Consider the following 21,781-nt stretch of genomic DNA (forward strand, 5'->3'; position numbering starts at 1 on the left):
GACAAGGTGTTACATTAGAGCATTAAACCCTACGTCTGCCTGCCAAACATACACAGACACGCATGTACACACACACACAGGCACGCAGACACAACCACACACACAGGCAGTCCAGCATGTACACAGAGGCAAACACACAGGCACACACACAAACACACAGACACACTCACGCACACACAACCATACACACGTACACACACACCAATAATAGAGGAATATGAATGTGTCAACCATTACATGCCTGGTCGCCTCGGATACGGCCATCCGGTAATCAAATCTGGGCGACTGGGAGCGACATGTTTGATCAGAATGAATTAAAGCAGAAATGAGACTGATTCCCTGCCCTGTCGACCATGACGACATTAGGACTGGAGGAGACGAGAGAAGGAAAGGAGGGGAGAGGAAAGAAGGGGAGAGGAGGAAAGGAGGGGAGAGGAGGAAAGGAGGGGAGAGGAGAGGAGGAAAGGAGGGGAGAGGAGAGGAGAGGAGGAAAGGAGGGGAGGAAAGGAAAGGAGGGGAGAGAAGGAAAGGAGGGGAGAGAAGGAAAGGAGGGGAGAGGAGGAAAGGTGGGGAGAAAAAAAGGAGGGGAGGAGGAAAGGAGAAGACATGCTGATAAAGGGTAAAAGTGTAGAGCACAGTATAGAACCATAGAGGAGAAAAGAAGCAGAACGAAGGAACTAGGGATGACAGTTAAGGAAAAGAGTAGAGCAGAGAAAGCAGGGGAAAGGCAGAGGAGAAGAGAGGAGCGGAGGAGATGAGGGTTTAGAGAGGAGGACAGGGGATGTGAGGGAGAAAACAGGAGAGGAGAGGAGCGGAGGCTCCAGAAGTCAGTTGGGTGGAGCGAAGCATCGTCAGGCTAATCCGTTGTGACAGCGTTGCTACGCTCAGACCGTCGCCGCGGTTACGTTAATATCCCCGCCAGACATGGCTGGTTAGAGCCGCACGGAGACGACAGTGTGTGTGTATGAGGTTAAAGTCACACAGAGATGCTGTGATAACTCTGTGTGTGAGTGTTTGAGCAGAATGTGGACCAACCTCAGCCAGATCAGAGTGTATAATGACACCAGGTCCCTTCATGCTCACAGCAGCACAGACACAGACATTAACTCAACTAACAAGCAAAACGGACTGCATAGAGTCACAGATTTACAACTCACTGGTGGTGATAAAGTGTGTGTGTGTGCAGCAGAGCGTAGCATGCTTGCCTAAAAACGTCTAATGAACACATAGCCACGGGAAGTAGCAACCCCTGAGAAATCAGAATAAAAAAATATATATCAAAAGAATATACACTGCTCAAAAAAGTAAAGGGAACACTTAAACAACACAATGTAACTCCAAGTCAATCACACTTCTGTGAAATCAAACTGTCCCCTTAGGAAGCAATACTGATTGACAATACATTTCACATGCTGTTGTGCAAATGGAATAGACAACAGGTGGAAATTATAGGCAATTAGCAAGACACCCCCAATAAAGGACTGGTTTTGCAGGTGGTGACCACAGACCACTTCTCAGTTCCTATGCTTCCTGGCTGATGTTTTGGTCACTTTTGAATGCTTTCACTCTAGTGGTAGCATGAGATAGAGTCTACAACCCACACAAGTGGCTCAGGTAGCGCAGCTCATCCAGGATGGCACATCAATGCGAGCTGTGGCAAGAAGGTTTGCTGTGTCTGTCAGCGTAGTGTCCAGAGCATGGAGGCGCTACCAGGAGACAGGCCAGTACATCAGGAGACGTGGAGGAGGCCGTAGGAGGGCAACAACCCAGCAGCAGGACTGCTACCTCCGCCTTTGTGCAAGGAGGAGCAGGAGGAGCACTGCCAGAGCCCTGCAAAATGACCTCCAGCAGGCCACAAATGTGCATGTGTCTGCTCAAATGGTCAGAAACAGACTCCATGAGGGTGGTATGAGGGCCCGACGTCCACAGGTGGGGGTTGTGCTTACAGCCCAACACCGTGCAGGACGTTTGGCATTTGCCAGAGAACACCAAGATTGGCAAATTCGCCACTGGCGCCCTGTGCTCTTCACAGATGAAAGCAGGTTCACACTGAGCCCATGTGACAGACGTGACAGAGTCTGGAGACGCCGTGGAGAACGTTCTGCTGCCTGCAACATCCTCCAGCATGACCGGTTTGGCAGTGGGTCAGTCATGGTGTGGGGTGGCATTTCTTTGGGGGGCCGCACAGCCCTCCATGTGCTCGCCAGAGGTAGCCTGACTGCCATTAGGTACCGAGATGAGATCCTCAGACCCCTTGTGAGACCATATGCTGGTGCGGTTGGCCCTGGGTTCCTCCTAATGCAAGACAATGCTAGACCTCATGTGGCTGGAGTGTGTCAGCACTTCCTGCAAGAGGAAGGCATTGATGCTATGGACTGGCCCGCCCGTTCCCCAGACCTGAATCCAATTGAGCACATCTGGGACATCATGTCTCGCTCCATCCACCAACAGACTGCACCACGTTGCACCACAGACTGTCCAGGAGTTGGCGGATGCTTTAGTCCAGGTCTGGGAGGAGATCCCTCAGGAGACCATCCGCCACCTCATCAGGAGCATGCCCAGGCGTTGTAGGGAGGTCATTCAGGTACGTGGAGGCCACACACACTACTGAGCCTCATTTTGACTTGTTTTAAGGACATTACATCAAAGTTGGATCAGCCTGTAGTGTGGTTTTCCACTTTAATTTTGAGGGTGACTCCAAATCCAGACCTCCATGGGTTGATACATTTGATTTCCATTGATAATTTTTGTGTGATTTTGTTGTCAGCACATTCAACTATGTAAAGAAAAAAGTATTTAATAAGATTATTTCATTCATTCAGATCTACGATGTGTTATTTTAGTGTTCCCTTTATTTTTGAGCAGTGTATATATTTTTCCTAGTCCTGTATTAGCAAACTGATATAGCCGTCTGCAACGAGGGAAGTAGTGCACTGGGCCTGTACAGCTATGAATGAACAACATTTTAGACGCATTCACATAATTCATCTTCCACTCTTCCTCAAGATTGTTTTCTCTCCTTACTCATTCAGGCAAATTCATACATTTACATTTTAGCTCTTATCCAGAGCGAGTGAGTGCATACATTTTTTTTTTCATACTGGCCCCCCGTGGGAATCGAACCCACAACCCTGGCATTGCAAACGCAATGCTCTACCAACTGAGCTACACGGGGCCATGGAGAACATGCTTTCATTTTCAATAACTACAAGAGGAAACTCATCTTTGGGCTGTGATCTTGAGAGAGAGAGGGTGGAGAGATTGAGAGGGGGAAAGATGTAGTGAGAGATACTCTCTTGCTTCACTCTCTAACTCCATCTCCCCCCTCTCAAGCGCTCTCTCCAGAGTGAGAGAGAGAGAGAGAGAGAGAGAGAGAATAGCAGGGAGAGAATGAGAGGAGGGGTGAGAAACCTCCAGACAGCCCTAGCCTCCTCCAGACTCTCCGGTCCACGAGCATCATCGCACAGAGACAAAGTATCGCCATGGGAACCGGCACCTTCACATAACAGACACTGGCTGTCATTCATCCCCTGCCCTTCTTCCTTTCTTCCTGTCCTTCACTCAGCTCTCTCCTCTCCTCACTAGGTTTGTTTCTTGTCCGTCTCCATCACTCCCATCCCTACATTCACCATCTACTCCCTTTCTCCCTCCCTCTTACACTCCCCCTCTCTTCTTCTATTCTCTCCATCCCCTGTCCCTACATTCACCCTCTTCACTCCCTTTCCCTACCATGTCTCCCTCGTTACACTCCCCCTCTGTGTCCATGTGTCTCTCATACAGTAGCCCTCTCTCATCAATTTAAACATTCCCTTCCTTCCTCCCCCACTCCCCTGTCCCTCCATTCACCCTTTCTCTCCCTTTCCTTCCCAGTCTCCTCTCTCTCTGTCCATATCCCTCTCTCATAAAGTAGCCTTCTCATCAATTTACACACTCCCTTTAGCTCTCTCCCTCTCCTCACATCCCCCCTCTCAGACAGACAGTAGCCGGAGCCTTCTGTTCACATGTGTTATTGCTCTAACAGCAGAAGATGCTTTTCCCATAAAGTAGTCCAACCACATTCTCCACTAATCCTGTAAAAGAGACTGCTTACGTTATTAGAACACACAGATAAACTACAACCATACTCTGTGCCCTAGGCCTGTAAACACACTGTTTGTCAGCTAGCTAGCACACAGGGAGAACATGAAGGTTAAAGTAGGGCAGGAGCAGACACACTTTTAATTGGTTCTACTGTTGAAGATTTTAAAGGCCCAGTGCAGTTATTTCTATCACAATATCTAATCATTTCTGGGTAACAATTAAGTACCTTGCTTCTTAGCAAACAGCAATTTCTCAAGCAATAATTTTGCTAAGACTGTCTGGGAGTGGTCTGAGTGAGGGGCCTAATTGGAATGAGACTAATGGGGGGGATCTGTAACCTAAAAACTAGTTATTATTGGCAGAGAGGTTTGAAACTCTCTTTGTTATTTGTCTATTAACTTATACCGCCTTGTGATGTCGCCAGGCAGGCCAAAACTCAGGCAAACTTTTCAAACAGCTCTTACACTAAAACGGCATTATCTTCATTTTCACAATTTTACAGTATCATTCCAACCTCAGTGTGGAAATATATATAAAATGTTTTTGACTGCACTGGGCCTTTAACTGGTTCTACTGCTGAAGATTTTAACTTGTTCTACTGTTGCAGCTTTTAACTGGTTCTACTGTTCTGTTCCAAGCTTTTAACTGGTTCTACTGTTCAAGCGCGTAGGCGCGTTGGGCCAGTATCCAAAAGGTTGCTGGATCGAATCCCAGAGCTGACAAAGTAAAAATATATAGTTCTACCCCTGAGCAAGGCAGTTAACCCACTGTTCCCAAGGCGCCGAAGACGTGGATGTGGATTAAGGCAGCCCTCCGCACCTCTCTGATTCAGAGGGGTTGGGTTAAATGCAGAAGACGCATTCCATTTGAATGCCTTCAGCTGTACAACTGACTAGGTATCCCCCTACCTGGTTCTACTGTTCTGTTCAAGCGTTTAACTGGTTCTACTGTTCAAGCTTTTACCTGGTTCTACTGTTCAAGCTTTTAACTGGTTCTACTGTTCTGTTCCAAGCTTTTAACTGGTTCTACTGTTCAAGCTTTTACCTGGTTCTTCCTGCTCTACCTGTGTGTGGTTTGAAGAGTTGGTCTTGTATGATTGATGATGCACTGCAGTCCCAAATAACTGCTCAGCGCTACCTGTGGAGATACATTTTGGCATCATCATCATAATCATATCACTAGGTTGAGGTGAGGCATTTAAGCCACCACTAAAAAGACAGAGCCCTTAGCTGTAAGAGGACTCGGGTGTTAGGGGCTTTGCGCTGGGGTCTTTTTGTTGAAGTGTCATAATTTCAAGGAGCGAGCACACACACACCACACACAGTGGCAGACTTACCATTAGGCAGTAGAAGCAATTGCCTCAGGCCTTACACCATGAAGGGGCCTCATGAGCTGGGCATAATGAAAACAAATTATACTAGTCATATTTTTTTTTTTTTATATATATATAATTTCTCAGCTTGAGGACCCCCCATGCTCCACTCGACCCTGACAGAGTTCCTGTGCTTTTTTTCACGTGATATGATTGCAAACTTGACTTTCACTGAAATGAAGCTGCAGCAATGAGGTGCTTTCAGAGGAGGGCAGAGAAAAGAAAGGAAGAAGATTTTATTTTAACAGAAAGATAACTTAAGTTAATGCATTTCTTTAGTAAAATAAACAAGTACTGCTGATAATACTGCCTTTGTTGTTGAGGCCCATGTCATACTCTTTTTGGCCAGACAGCATCAGATACATGGGCTACATATAGTATGACAGAGGGGCGCTGTTTCGGTCGCTCGGATGCTTTCTCCTGTGAGATAGTTTCAGCCACTTGTGAATTAAAGGAAAGTTGGCGGGTGCACAGTGCACGGTTCGGATATTTTGGGATGAAGGTGAGAAGGTAATCTACTTTTTGAAGTGATTTGTTTGACAATCAGATGAAAACATCATGAATGGTTGTGTTCGTGGCACATTAAAAGGTAATATATTTTTACATTCTAGTAATTTAGCAGATGCTTTTATCCAGAGCTACTTACAGGAACAATTTGGGTTAAGTGCGTTGCTCAAGGGCACATCGACAGATTTTTCACCTAGTCAGCTCGGGGATTCCAACCAGCAACCTTTCGGTTACTGGCCCAACGTTTTTTTTTTTTAGATAACAAAAACGTTTAATATGTTTTATTTAACGAAAATGCATGGTCATACATACGAACACTTACAGAAAGGAAGGAATAGGTTAAGAGTTAAACATTCCCACTGATTGAAAGCGTTATAGTAACAATACAGAAAAACATTTCAATATAAAATGCCTCTAAAGAAATGTCAGCGTCAAAATACAAACTTCATCCTAGATACGTAAGCATAGGGACCAGTCCTATAACCATAGTGAATAATTATGGGCTTCAGTTACAACAATGCAGAGGAAATGGAAGTGTCCATTAGAATGACCAGTCGAGTTAGACTGTTGTGCCTCTCTCCAGATTCTGCTTGATCTCGGCTGTGTATTTGCCATAGAACCACTCTGCCTTCTTGTTGAACTTGGCGTTCCTCTCGTTGATGTAGTCGATGTCTGCGTCATCGTTGTAGGCCCTACGCCGGCTGTATTTCACACGCTTCTCGATCTGTTTCTCCACATCCTCCACCATGCGGTAAATGCCCTCCTTGGATGGGACGTGGGTCCCATGGATCAGACTGTTGGATGTGGGGTGGTACTCCTCACCACACTGCTCTCGCTGCCGTCCATGTCTGGTTTGATCTGCTTGGTGAGGTGCTGGTACTGTCGCAGCTGGGCCTCTGCGTAACCTGAGAATCCTGGGTCACGGTTCTGCTTCTTCTTTCGCTCCCACTGCTCAGCATCCTGATCACCAGCAGTTTCACCCTGTCATAGTCCTCCCCTTTGGCTGCACACTCCTTTTTATTTTAAATCGGTCATGAGTTCCCACTCCAGACGGGCTTTCTTAGCCTCTCAGTTAGTTGGCAGCTTCATTCTCTTGTCCTCCTCCACAACCTCCTTGTGATTGAGTTTGCGTGCTTCATTCCTTTTGAAATGCAGTTCCCGGAATTTTCAGAGTCTCTCCTCTCTCTTCTGAGATGCAGCACTTTCGGCCCAACGTTCTTAACCACTAGGCTACCTGCTGCTGTATTACATTTTTACAGTTAAATAACGTCTTTACTATAAAACCATTTATAGTACTGGCCTCTGCCTGGGGCCTCCAAATCACTAAATCCACCCCTGCACGCACGCACACACACGCAGGCAGACAGACACACACTAAACTCTAGCATTAAATGAGCAGCAAAGGAAGGAGGAAAGAGAGAGAACTGATAGAGAGACGAAGGAAGGGGGGGGGGGGTATCTCATTAGAGCTGCTCTGCTCTTGTAACAGAGCGTTTTTAAATGACAGCGCAACCAAACACGGATTACACGCGAGGATAATCCGTCTGTGCTGTGCCAACGCTCCTCTCTCTGCAATCTTCTGGGAAGCGCGAGGGTGCGGAGAAGCGCCATTCATCTGCTGCTGAGGGCGAGTGCGAGATAGGCACGCAGATGAGAAGGTTTACACTAAATATAGAAGGGGACGCAAGGGAGAGGATGAAAAGAGAGAGGGGATGTGAGAGAGAGAGCATGGGAGAGTGTCAAGTCGCTCAGAGGGAGGCATGATCCCTGAAGAAATAAAAATTAACCTAAACGGGTGTAGGCTATATAATGAATACGATTTTGCACTTAAGAGGAAAAACCCTCTTTGACATTGATGAATTGCCTGCAAACAATGTCATCCAATTCATTTCAAATGGGTAGCCTAGCCTACTTTCCATGAATTGGACCAGAAGTATTGTCTAACACCAAGTCCTTTGAATTTTGTAAACTTTTTATTGGTGATGATTTAAAAACCTTAAAAGGCTTATTGCAGTCAAAAACGTTATTTCCCTGATTTTGTATCTATTTCTACACTATGAGGTTGGAATAATAGTGTGAAATTGTGAAAATTATGATAATAGGATTTTAGTGTAAGAGTGATTTGAAAAGACCGCCTGAAATTTCAGGGATGGCGTTTTGGCCTGTCTGGTGACATCATCTGGCGGTAAATTAGTTAATAGACCAATAAGAGAGTTCCAAACCTCTCTGCCAATAACAGCTAGTTTTCTGTTTTCCCCTCCTCACTCTGACCACTCCCAGACAGTCCTAGCAAAATTCTTGCTTGAGAAATTGCTCTTTGCTAAGAAGCTATTTTTGTTTCTGGTTGACCATTTTGATTGAAAACAATCCCATTAAGGTACTTCATTGTTACCCATAAATTATTTGATATTGAGATAAACGGCTGCATTGGGCCTTTAAGAAAACGCCAAAGGCAAATTGCACGAGTTTGCATGGGCCAACATGGAGCTCGCCTGTGGGTTTGCCTTTTTGCTCCTGCACGCTCACCGCACGTGGCGAACTGCTTGGTGCGCATTATAAGGATGGCAGTTTAGCGAACGGGAAATGATACATGACAGGTCGCTTACACACCGAATCACTCTCTCGCACATTTCCCCCACGCTCTCCAGCAGCGCTTGACACAATTTACTCTCTGTCACGTATATCTGGGCTTCAGCCTCTGCTTGGAATACTAACCACACATAGTATCTGGCACAGGCATCATCATCATACAGCAGATAAGACTCGTTAGGCTACAGATTTCGGCAGAACGTATGTGCAGCCTGACCCGAACTTGTGCTGTGCCCAAAAAACAAGCCCGTGTATGGGATCCATCAGTCTATACGTTAGGCTACTATCCCCCTCTTTCTAAAAAGTTAACACTGCACAGTTGAGCCTACACACGTCTCATTAAACATATCTCCCAATACTTTTTTTGTCTTTGAGGCCCCAGAGAGATTTTGCCACTACAACATAAATAGGTTCTGAGAATACTTCCTTTTCGTTTAATCTAGGAACATAACACCCGTGAACTCTGCACTACATTTCCATATCTCGTCTTCATAAAAACATTTCATTCGTTTTTAGAGAGAAGACAAACAAAACATAAAAAAGGTAGCCTACCGTTTGGAATCACGCGCAGAGAAGTCTCTCGACAGTCAGGACGCATGGGCAAGCAATGAGCTCATGTGTTCACACCGTTACCGACACACAAACAACCCCAACTTTCTGTGGTAAAAGTGTCTTCGGGATGTTTTCCTGAGCGCCTGTCTGTCAATCCCCTGTCCTCTGCGTAATCACCCCGGTTGACGAGCCACAAACAGCCGTTAAGGTCATACTGCTCCGGTAACGGGAAAGCCCGAATCCTCCCTCTTGACAACTGTACGGTACTGTATCTCTCGGGCAGCCAGATGCGCGTGATAACTCCTCACACACACTCGGTTCTCCCCTCCCTCCCTTTCTATATCTCCCTGTGTGCGAGAGCGTCAGGGCAGTCCGCCTTTCTACTTCCCTCCTTTGCTTATTGAACAGTCGCTACAGTTGCAGAAGGCTGGTTTAACATACAAGGAGGGAAGAGTAAGAGTATGAGTTAAGAGGATGCCACAGAGACTTTACAATTGAGATTGTGTGTGTGTCTGTGGGGGGCATCCTCTGGGTTCAGTCAGTCATGGACAAAAGTGTTTTTAAGGTAATGGGTTAAAATCTGTGTTACAAGGGGGCCAACGTGTGTGTATGGACGGGTGTGTGTCCAGAGTGTCTGGGGCTCATGTTAGGCGTTGGTCGCCACTGTAAATACATATTTCATAAGGACTATCCAGACTTCTCCATAATTCAGAGCAGTCTGGATAGCAGCTACTTTTCATTAACAACCAGAAATAACTATATATTGTCTGGTTCATTAAGAAAGATTAACTTAGATATGTTTTTGGTTGTTGAGTCAATTATTAGACAATGCCAATTTCAAGCTTATCTTTCAAAAAAATAAAAAGGTATTTCAGAAGATTTAGGCAAGTTAGCTGGCTAACTCATTGATCCTGCGTTGTAGTATAACCCTGATTAAAACTGGGGGAGAAGTGTTAGCTTGAAATTGGACTGATGGTACACAGTAGAACTGTCAAAAAAAGATTAGAGCTTTGCGTTAAGTACAGGAGATTGTGTGATTAGTTCATTAAATCAATTTTATTTATTTTTTAAACAAAATAAATCCAAACCATAAATTGTCAACATGAACACTTCAACAAGAACCCAACTTAAACCAGAACAAAATAGTGACATACCAAGGCTCTCTGTAACCATCACAATCCTATCAGTAACCATTGCATTCCTAGCAATATGATCAGATTCCTATAGGATCAATCACCTAGATTACATCCCAAATGGCACCCTATATAGTGCCCTACTTTTGACCAGAGCCCTATGGGCCCAAATGTAGTACACTATAAGGAATAATGTGCCATTTTAAACACAACCCTAGTTCCAACAATGCACAGGGAGCAGCAGGAGAATTGACATACAGAGAGAACACTAAACCAAGAGATCCATGACATAATACAACTATGTGCATCGAGGGTGCATTTATAAGAAATCCAGGGCAGGTAAAACTGTAGTCTGTACACCTGGGCAAAACGTTAGATGGTTCCAAATAGGAAATCCCAACCATGACCCCAAAGTGACCCTTTAAAGTGGGACCTTAGTTTTCTTTCTAGAACTATCAATCACACTAAAGGGAGGCAAGGACATGGGAATTAGACAGTGATCAGTGCTACCAGTACATACTAACAACACTCCCTCAGTCTCTAGAACAGGGGTGCCCAAACTCGGTCCTGGGGGGGGGCCCCCCTGGGTGCAAGCTTTGATTATTTGAATCAGCTGGGTAGTGCTAGGGCAAAACCCAAAACATGCACCCCTGATGGGGGGGGGGGGGGGGGGGTGCCCAGGACCGAGTTTGGGAAACGCTGGCCTAGAAGACAAAGACCGGGAGTCAAAAAATAGATCTCAACTGATATCAAAATAATGAATATCTTCAAATGCTAAATGTGTTTATCACTTTTAAATGCAACCAGTTAACCCGTCGGGCTGAAAAGTGATTATAATCAAATTGAAAAGACGGTGTTAATGCGTCATAAATAAATAAAATCACACCACCTCTAAAAAGAAAGCAAAACATTCGTATAAAACAGACTGTGAACAAATCAATCAGTGCAATAAAAAAAAAATATATATAAAGTGACCTTTTTAAGAGAACTTACACCAGTAGTGATGGAACGCATTGCTTTTAGTTATGTCCTTCATTTCAGAGTGAATTAAAACAGGTTTCCCAACCCAGGCTGCATTATAAAAGTAGTTTATCAATACCTTCAGGTGAAATTGACTCAATGATTTTCCTCTTGGCGACGTACTGCAAGAGCTGGAACCGTCTAAGAAACATTGGCCACAGGATCCATAACTTTGGAAACGGCAACACTCGAAGGTCTGCATCCCAAATAACACCATATTCCCTATATAGTTCACTACTTTTGCTCAGGATCCTAGTCAAAAGTAGTGCACTAAATAGGGACAAGGGTGCCATTTGGGACACACGCTAAGAAACATTGGCCACAATACAAGGATCCATAACTTTGGAAACAGCAACACTCGAGATGAAATCAGTGCATCCCAATTGTAAATACACTATAACATCGATTCAATAAACCCCTCTTAACAGAAAAGCAGGCAGGCACTTCTAATTCAGTGATGTAAATCAAAATAAAAAGGTGATTGAAGTAGCTTATTAAGACAGGAACCTGTCAAGAAATGAAATAAAAGAGCACTAAGGTAACAGGAGTGCCTGAAGAATAATGTGCCAGTGTTGTACCCAATTCTGCCCCCATAATAATTTGATGCATTAGTTTCTTAAATCAGAAGAAGATGGGGATGGAAACTTGAATTAATAATAGAAAAAGTTAAATCGGAACTAACAATATTCTAAAGATGAATTTGTTGCATTACAAATATATGTACAGAGGCCCAGCAAAAAGCTTACACCCAAAGTAAAATTAAAATAATTTCAACATAAATATTAAAACATAAAATATAAATATGTACAGATGAGCTTAAAAGTATTTTCTTTTTGGGGGTTTGGGACAATAAAAAAAAAAAACATGAAAATCCCAAACGACGACAAAAAAAAAAAAGGGGGGGTGACACCACCATGCCCTGTGCTGTGGACAAGCTGAAGCTCCAAAATCACTTCCTCCCTTCCCTGCATGACAGTGGTTGAGGTGGGTTGAAAGCGGCCCAAACGCCAGGACCGTGGTCCTAGCCAAGCCAATCAGAGCCCGGTCACAGTGACCACGCCCATCGGGTGCAGGTGTCGAAGCACCGCGGTCTCAAAGCTAGTGAGGGATGTCGGAGAGAGAAAGCATCCTGAAAATGTATATATTTTAAAGTCTGTTGCTTCTAGCGCTCTAAAGGCCAGTATGTCACCTTGTGCGCCAGTCTGCATGGAGACGTCGCCCCCTGTGGTGGACAGAGGAATAACAAGCATTCAGTCAACCATCAGGATTCTATAACTTTTTCAATGGGAGAATATTAATTGCATTTATTTTATTCCTCGCGTCCTCTCCGCGCCTCCTTTTCAAAACCCATTGGGTTATCTCGTCCTCAAATTGTATTGGAAAAGAAGGCCTGAGGTCCATCTCAATTTGACTGAGAAGGAGGCGAGGAGATAGGATGCGAGGAATCGCAAGAAGACAAATTGAGACTGTCCACACAGTCTGACAACTAGAGGAAATAGGATAGAGTATGTTCTTCAAGAGTGACAGATTCTGCCATCATCCCTGACAGTCAACAGACAAAAAACAACAACAGATAATTCACTAATTGAGCATTTAAAATCAGCACTTTGGAGAACAGTTGAGATGAGTTGTAAGAACAATGAAGAGATGGAGAAAGACTTGATAGAAATGGCAGATGAGAAGAGAAGTTGAGATAGCAGAGGAGAAGGGAAAGATGGATAGAAAGGTTAGCGAAACCAAAAGAGAAAGAAAAGTAGAGGCCAGAGAGAAGGGACAGGGGAAGCCAGAGATAAATGTGTGCGCTTGCCTGGTAAAACAGGAGGGTCAATGTCTGTGTGTGTGTGTGTGCTAACCTGGTACAGTGGACTACAGCAGAGTCAGCAGAGTCGGGACTCCACAGTCCACAAAGTTCTGGAAACGGGGCACCACATCACATCACATAATGAGCCGGCTGAAACAACCACAGTGAACCTTAACACAGGAACTACTACAGCAAAAACACCCTTGGTGAAAATCACAGTCATCCTTAGCCAACACATGAATTTCTGAAAATACTGATACACCCTGGCAGATGGTCGATATTATGTCCGCTTAAAGCATTCACACCAACATGACAATATAGGCTTTAACCAACACTGCCACCCAGTGGCCTTTACTCGATCAGACAACAGGGATGGGCAACCTGATGTTGAATTGCATTGAATTCTATGTCGGGCAGAAATGAGTGTTTGAATCAGGAAAGTCTTCTACGAGCCAGAAGTTTAATAAAATGATATTTATCTTGTTCACTTGCTTCAGGTGATAGAAATCTGAACGTACTACCAGCGCTTTGAAAAGTTGATGTAATTCCTGTGGATATATTGTCTCACATTCCTACCGCCAAATGGACCAACAGACAACCATTAAAGTACGTAAAAATATCATTTTATTCAACATTCTGGCTTGTAGAAGTCGTGAGACGAAATGCTCATTTCTGTCCGACGTAGAATTCAATGTCGGGTTTCCAGGCAAGGCAACTGGCGGTCCGCGGGGAACTCAGTCGGGGTCTTAACTTACTGTTGAGAGTTAAAATAGTGGTATAATTATTTTTGGGGGATTATTTTTTTCTCTCTTGTTATGTCAGTCACTGATAGTCACTCAATTATCCCATGTCAGCTAAAAAAATGTTGATTGCTAAGTTAGTCTAGACAGCTATCTAAACTTGTCGAATTACCGACCGGGGGACCCACATGATTTTGTTTGTCACTCTCATTCAGATATCATATTAAAAACTGCAAACATTTCTCTCTGCCCAATCGCAAAATGTGTAGAATTGCAGGAAATGAACTATAAAACATACCCTTTTTTCCTCTCTGCTGTCCAGAGGGGCTGCTAAAATAAATTGCTCGCAAGGTGGGGCCGCCCCTCCAACAACATTTCGCTTAGAGCCCCCAAAAGGCTAAGGCCGGCTCTGACTGCATCCTTTGGACAAGTAGGACTGATTTTTTACTTGTTAGAAAGCTGAAGTCACGGCCTCCCGAGTGGCGCAGCGGTCTAAGGCACTGCATCGCAGTGTTTGAGGCGTCACTACAGACCCGGGTTTGAGCCCAGGCTGTGTCACAACCGGCCGTGACCGGGAGTCCCATAGGGCGGCGCACAAATGGCCCAGCGTCGTCTGGGTTAGGAGAGGGTTTGGCCGGGGGGGCTTTACTTGGCTCATTGCGCTCTAGCGACTCCTTGTGGCGGGCCGGGCGCCTGCAGGCTGACTTCAGTCATCAGTTGAACGGTGTTAAGAAGCGCGGTTTGGTGGGTCATGTTTCGGAGGACGCATGACTCAACCTTTGCCTCTCCTGAGCTTGTTGGGGAGTTGCAGCGATGAGACAAGATTGTAATTGGATTTCACGAAATTGGGGAGAAAAAGGGGGTAAAATACAAACAAAAGATAACGCCTGAAGTCACTTGTGTACATTTTTTTTTATTTAAAAAACATCCATAACACCATAGGCCAAAAGGGTGACTTGAAAATGAGTGAAGTACATAGGAGGGATCTGAAATAATTTTCTGTGCTTGCCTATAGACCACCTGTCAAACTCGATGAATGAAGGTCACTGATTAGTAAGGAACTCCCTTCACCTGGTCGTCTAGGGCTTAATTGAAAGGAAAAACCAACACTAGGCCCTCCATGGAATGAGTTTGACACCCCTGCCATAGACAATGTTATCACCCCCTAGCGGCTATCCAAAATAAATGTACAAAAAAGTAACTAAATAAATAAAAAGGACCGCTACATTTGGCTGGCATGCTCCGGGAGGGACGAGATGAATCATGACATTGACAAAATATATTTTGTGGAGCCAAAACGTCTCAAATAGCCTATTCCACTCTGGTGGAGCTTTGGTACCAACGAGATGTGTAGTAGCCCAGGCCTATCTGGCTTTCTGTGGTACCAACGAGATGTGTAGTAGCCCAGGCCTATCTGGCTTTCTGTGGTACCAACGAGATGTGTAGTAGCCCAGGCCTATCTGGCTTTCTGTGTGTGCCGAAGCATGCAGATGGAGCGAGTGACACGGTCAATGAGCCTCACTGGCTGTGCGTCTTGTGATGCAGAGCAAACTCTGCTGTCCTCAGAACTGGATAATTATAAACTGATTCAAATGTTTTCCCCTCATCCTCCTCTCTTATTGGCCTAGGCTACTAAATGCGTTGTAGCTAGGTTGCACATTGCTAGGATAATATGGAAATAGGCCTTGGCGAACTACGCATTTCTTTCATAAGCTTTCCTCATCTGTAGCCTAAGTTCTCTTTTGACTCCTCATTAGATTTTTTCCATTTTGGTATTTTTTCTCTCAATTTCACTTCTCATTCAAATATATGTCATTCAAAATAAATCTGAATGAGAATAGACTCCGACTTTCCTAAAGTTGCAGCTTTTAAATGGGAATAATTATGACATTAAACATTTTATTAGAATAGTTTGGAAAATACTCTTCATAACTTTAATTTGTCTTAATGCTTTTATGATATTTCAGTTAGTAGGATTAGGCTTTTGGTCGTTTGGTTCGCTATGGCAAGAAATTATTTTTTTTCTGGCAGATGCATGCATCATTACTGTCTTATAACGCTTTGCTCAACTGTAAGGTTTGTTCAAATTTCTCATTCAATTTTTATATCTTGCTATTGTTTCTTCTCCCCCCCTCTCATTATTACCTTAGGCCTCCCATGTTTTGGGGTTATTCAAAAGCAACTTAAAACTTTCTGAGATATCTTATGGAGTTCTAGGCTTCATTCATTGTTTGATCATGAAACAATGCTGCAGGAAAAATGTAGCATGCATTAAACTGAAAGTGGCTTAAAACCCTTTAGAACCAATCGTGGCCGTCAACTGCCTTTTTTAAATTTTTTATATAGTGGCCGTGATCGGCCTTGTTTTTCTAACAATAATATTGGTCAATATCGCTAAATTAACTTGCTAAGAACCTGTTGTCATATTCGCGTGGCTTGTGACAAGGTAGGGGGGTATACAGAAGATAGCCCTATTTGGTAAAAGACAAAGTCCATATTATGGCAAGAACAGATCAAATAAGCAAAGAGAAACAACAGTCCATCATTACTTTAAGACATGAAGGTCAGTCAATGCGGAACATTTCAAGAACTTCAAGTGCAGTCGCAAAACCCATCAAGCGCAATGATGAAACTGGCTCTCATGAGGACCGCCACAGGAAAGGAAGACCCAGAGTTACCTCTGCTGCAGAGGATAAGTTCATTAGAGTTAACTGCACCTCAGATTGCAGCCCAAATAAATGCTTCACAGAGTTCAAGTAACAGACACATCTCAACATCAACTGTTTCAGAGGAGAATGCGGGAATCAGGCCTTCATGGTGGAATTGCTGCAAAGAAACCACTACTAAAGGACACCAATAAGAAGAAGAGACTTGCTTGGGCCAAGAAACACGAGCAATGGACATTAGACCGGTGGAAATCTGTCCTTTGGTCTGATGAGTCCAAATTTCAGATGTTTGGTTCCAACTGCTGTATCTTTGTGAGACGTGATGTGGGTGAATGGATGATCTCTGCATGTGTATTTCCCACTGTAAAGCATGGAGGAGGAGGTGTTATGGTGTGGGGGTGCTTTGATGGTGACACTGTCTGTGATTTATTTAGAATTCAAGGCACACTTAACCAGCATGGCTACCACAGCATTCTGCAGCGATACGCCATCCCATCTGGTTTGGGCTTAGTGGGACTATCAATTGTTTTTCAACAGGACAATGACCCAACACACCTCCAGGCTGTGTAAGGGCTATTTGACCAAGAAGGAGAGTGATGGAGTGCTGCATCAGATGACCTGGCCTTCACAATCCCCCGACCTCAACCCAATTGAGATGTTTTGGGATGAGTCGGACCGCAGAGTGAAGGCAAAGCAGCCAACAAGTGCTCAGCATATGTGGGAACTCCTTCAAGACTGTTGGAAAAGCATTCCAGGTGAAGCTGGTTGAGAGAATGCTAAGAGTGTGCAAAGCTGTCATCAAGGCAAAGGGTGGCTACTTTGAAGAATCTAAAATATATTTTGATTTGTTTAACACTTTTTTGGTTACTACATGATTCCATGTGTTATTTCATAGTTGATGTCTTCACTATATTATTCTACAATGTAGAAAACAGTAAAAATAAAGAAAAACCCTTGAATGAGTAGGTGTGTCCAAACTTTTGACTGATACTGTAGCTATTCCAATCAGTTAAAATAAAATAACATATTGGTAATGCATTCTTAACAGTTCGCAAAACATAGTCATTCAGAGGGAGTGTCACCTGGTTGACGAGCCGTGTCCTCTGCTCCCCGCTCCAGTGTGGAGAGGCGTACTGGGAGAGGAGCGCAGGGGTCAAAGATCAGACATACATGTCTAACATGCTTCCTTCTTTTCCTCAATAGGTTATATATGTGGAGAGGAACAGGTGAGAGTGTGTTCATCATGCTATGGTATAATATGAAAGCAGATGTGTGTGTGATCTCTAGCATTTCACCCATGTATATTAGTTTGGATTTGTGTTGATGCGGAATGTGTCATGTTGTAGTGCATGTTTTCATACCAAATGCCACTAGGAGTTCTCCAGGGAACGATACATTTATTCAATGAATACGTTATTCCCCCCTCTGCCTGCATGAGTGTGTGTGTGTGTGTGTGTGTTTGTTTACCTGGTATGCGTAAGCAGTTTGCGAGTAGCTCATGGGCATCTGTGGCATCATGACTCCTGGAAAGCCGTTGTACGAGTAAGGCTGAGAAGAGAGGAAGGAGAAAACGGCAGTGTCAAAGGTAGATGTATGCAAAGTGTCTTCCCTCAGTATAACATCTAAGATAGTCAACTGTCAATCTGGTGTAATTGGGCCATGTTCAGCAGAGCACAACGTTGTGGAACCTTATGTAGAAAACACATGCCTTTGATATGTAGTCAGCTCTATTCATGACAATTCTACCTGCAACGTTCCACAATGTTTGCCTACTGTACGTGGCCCTTGTGTGCTGGGTGGGGTTGGTGCACTTTTGGGACCACTGTTAGTCCTAAAGTGTGAACCGATTCAAGCCCATCTTGCAACACAGACCCTGTGTCCCAAATGGCACCCTGGGCCCTGGTCAAAAGTAGTGCACTTTATAGGGAATAGGGTGCCATTTAGGACACACACAGTGGCTTTGGGATGATGACAGTGCCTTACCTGGATGTAGGGATTGCCCCCATTGAGTACAGGTGAAGGCTGAGCCATGCCCCCTCCCATAGGATAGCAGCAGGTGCAGTAGATGTACTGGGAGGGGCTTATCCAGGGGGCCTGACCAACAAGGTGAGACGGCATGGAACCTGGGCGGGGAAAACCAATAAACAAACATTCCTCCACATTCCAGGCTGACTATAATTGCAGATGCATGCCAGATCTCACAATGCCTAGATAGGTGTTTAACATTTCAGCTAACCACATCATTTGATATAGCAATTTGATGGCCGACTGCACAGTCTATCTGGCACGCAACAATTGGTTGATGCAATGTAGTGGACCTAGAACACATTTAGCCACAACCCAGACTTCAGTTGTGGCAATGGAGTACCAAAGGCAAGGAGTAGAAGCCATAAGAAAATGTTGAGACTCAGATATATCAATGGACAAAATGCACACAAACAACACACAGACTCACGTGAGCTCCTTTCCTTCATGATTGCTGGACCCAGTTTGAGTTTCCTCCCTTTAAAACTGATCTGTTGCTACAGAGTAAACATGGTGAAGTCGAAACACATTAGCTTGTGAGTAGAGTGAAGGCAAAGTTTGAAAGACTTGAATCCATTTACGATGTGACCATGTTAAATAAATTACTCTTACTTCAACGATGGTTTGGATGTCGACATCTTCATTGAAGTAAACAAATCCATATCTACACAAAAGTCAAAGAGTGACATTGTTCCATAAAACAATGTTCGGGGATGCACTTTTCTTGACTAAAGGTAGAGCCTACTAATTTGGGACTTACCCTTTGCAGATACCTCCACGGTAAGTGATGATTTTCACTTCCTTCACGGCACCAAATCTCGCAAAGAAGTCCCGGATTTCGTTCTCATCCACCTAGAAAAGGACAATATGAGCAAGTTAGATTATGAAGATGTAGCCGAATCCGTTTGGAAATGATTTTAGTTACTCACCTTCATGTCGATTCCTCCTACAAAAAGTGTGTTTGGAGTCATTTTACCTTCAGGTAAAATATAACCATTTGACAGCTTCAAACTTGCGGCCGTCTGACATCCGTTTCTTTGTTTCTGGATATCCTGGAACGAAGAAAATTAAGTAGCTTGACACTGTTCACACCAGTTGTTTTGCACTTTTCTTCAAGGTGCAACCACAACATGCTGAAGTTGGCAGAAAGATTGTAGCCATCTTTATTGTGGCCAGTATCAGATGGATAATATATTGATCCAACGAGCTAGTTCAGTCACAGGTTAAAATAATTAGTTATACCCTGTGTCCAACCATTCTATCCAGGATTATAATTTTTTTAAAGGCCAGCGGGAAATCTCAGACAATTCTGAGTGCAATCCACTTCTATTTCAGCCATCAGGATATTGTCCACCCTTTCCCGGCTAGCTAGTTGCTAACTACCAATAGAAAAACTGATTAGCTAACGTTAACTATACCAAATGATTATTATTCATATGTGCTATAACTTTGGCAAATCAACTAGCTAGTTAGCCAGCCAGGTAATGAACGATTGCCTATCTTGGATGCCCGTGCCCTGGCTTACTAGCAAGGACAGAGAAGGCATGAGGCAACTAACTTTAGCTAGCTAGTAACGTTAGGTATGTTAACTAGAAACGGGGTCGTTTATTGGAGGGCAAATTATTAACTAGTTAACTAAACGACCAAGCTATAATGTTATGAGATTATTTAATCAAGCATGGGAACTGGCGATACACTTCGTTAATGTTAAGTATTTTAGCTTGCTAGTTAACCTAGAAATGTGATATGTAGCTTGCAAGTTATCTAACTTTAGCTAGCTCACTCCCGAGAAATTGGACAGCGATTTTTTTTCCTCACACTCTGTGGTCGAGGGCGATTTATTCAATACTTTAAAATTACACATTATGTTTGGGTCATTCTCAAAACACAGATGTAGCTAGCTACTCACCATTTCTAAAACCGAATAAATTAAACACACTGCCGCGCAAACTTTCCCCGCTTGAAGTGAAACCGATGACTGTCAAAATCGCTGCTCCACGCGCAACTTCTCACTTGGTGAAGCTAATTGGGATATTCCAAAAAGTACAAGGGTTGTTTTTTCAGTGTGTTTTTATTCTCTGTTGTTTTTTACGCGTAATTTCGTTACAAGAGTTAACACTATTTAGGGGTGTATTCTTTAAATAAAGACGTCTGATATCAAGCCTCTAGTTTTTCAAATGGTACAACATTTTGAAGATGGTGAATATAAGATGTTTCACAAAGATCGAGAATGTAGCTAGCTTTTTAAAATGTGTGAAAGGATTGTTCACGAATGTAGACATTCAGCAGCAGCTACATTACAACAAATAACTAAATAACCACAGTATGGCATAAAGTACAGTAATAAAATCCATTCCTTTGATGACATTTAGCTAATCGGGTGAATCTGAGTCAGGTCATATGATATTGCTCAGATGTACAGGGAGAGAGAGTGAAATGAAAGATTTGTACAACTAGCCCCAGATAGCCCATAGCCTGGCGTTTCCAATGGGAGCAAATTAATCATAGTGGGCAGATGAAGGAAGAAGGTGGGCAGAGCCAAGCACGAGCTAGTGAGATCCTATTTGCGCGTTCTAGCAATTATTTGCATATTTCCGTCAGGGGGAACGCCAACTCTGTTAAATGCGCGGGTGCAATAGCTCAATTCGCACTTGCACTCGTAAACAAAGCAATTTTATTAGAAACTTTGGCAAAGGGTAAAGTCTACAAAACGCAGTCCACTCTGTTTGTTACAGATTTTAGTTTTGGAAATAGAAAACTGTATGGATATGAAATGTTTAATCGATGAAAAAATTAGCAGAATCTCGGCCAAAATCCAACCGGATGCTTCACATTTATACATCCGGTGAAATATCTGGCTCATTGTGCTATCTATGGTGAGATGCAGGACAGACATGGCTTACCGATAGGGTGCCCCCTTGCATTTCATAGTATTGAGTCTCTATCAGAGCTCCCAACAAGAATTTTATTGTATGTGCAAAATTGTCCTCTGTAGTGGTCATTAGGATGTAAATATATATATAAAAAAGTACATTACAGTCAATGGGTACAGAAGGTGAAAAACATAGTTGAGGCATCTGGGTGTCCACTCCAGAGGACATTTCTTGATAAGCTCTTATTTAGCTCTTATTTAATGTGAAAAAATTATTACACAGTCCTGACAACCCACTTAACTATTCCTGAGATATTCATATACTAGAAACAATTTGAATATAAAAAAAAAATAAACGAAAGTAATTGCACACACTTCTTTTAACATTTCCATAAAATGTGCTAATTTTGTAGGCAGACATTTT

The 21,781-nt window shown here is 43.6% G+C and overlaps 1 protein-coding gene and 1 pseudogene across 2 annotated transcripts; both read right to left on the reverse strand.

The window, feature by feature from the left end:
• Window positions 1-6,518: 6,518 nt before the first annotated feature.
• LOC311131870 (pre-mRNA-splicing factor syf2-like) lies at window positions 6,519-8,513 on the reverse strand (annotated as a pseudogene). The gene is made up of 2 exons: window positions 8,464-8,513; window positions 6,519-7,160 (listed from the first exon to the last, which is right to left on the reverse strand). The product of its transcript is annotated as a pre-mRNA-splicing factor syf2-like (transcript).
• Window positions 8,514-12,404: 3,891 nt separating this feature from the next.
• LOC311131871 (deleted in azoospermia-like) lies at window positions 12,405-21,409 on the reverse strand (the record flags this gene model as incomplete). Its single annotated transcript, XM_084164994.1, has 10 exons — window positions 12,405-12,475; window positions 13,107-13,164; window positions 17,543-17,593; window positions 17,928-18,008; window positions 18,444-18,583; window positions 18,916-18,982; window positions 19,098-19,149; window positions 19,246-19,337; window positions 19,415-19,537; window positions 21,389-21,409. The coding sequence occupies 9 exons, from the start codon at window positions 21,407-21,409 to the stop codon at window positions 13,120-13,122; spliced, it is 672 nt and encodes a 223-aa protein (XP_084021120.1). The 3' UTR covers window positions 12,405-12,475; window positions 13,107-13,119.
• Between the last annotated feature and the right edge of the window lie 372 nt (window positions 21,410-21,781).

This window comes from Coregonus lavaretus, assembly GCF_964263955.1.
Source record: "Coregonus lavaretus genome assembly, chromosome: 7".
Classification (NCBI taxonomy): domain Eukaryota; kingdom Metazoa; phylum Chordata; class Actinopteri; order Salmoniformes; family Salmonidae; genus Coregonus; species Coregonus lavaretus.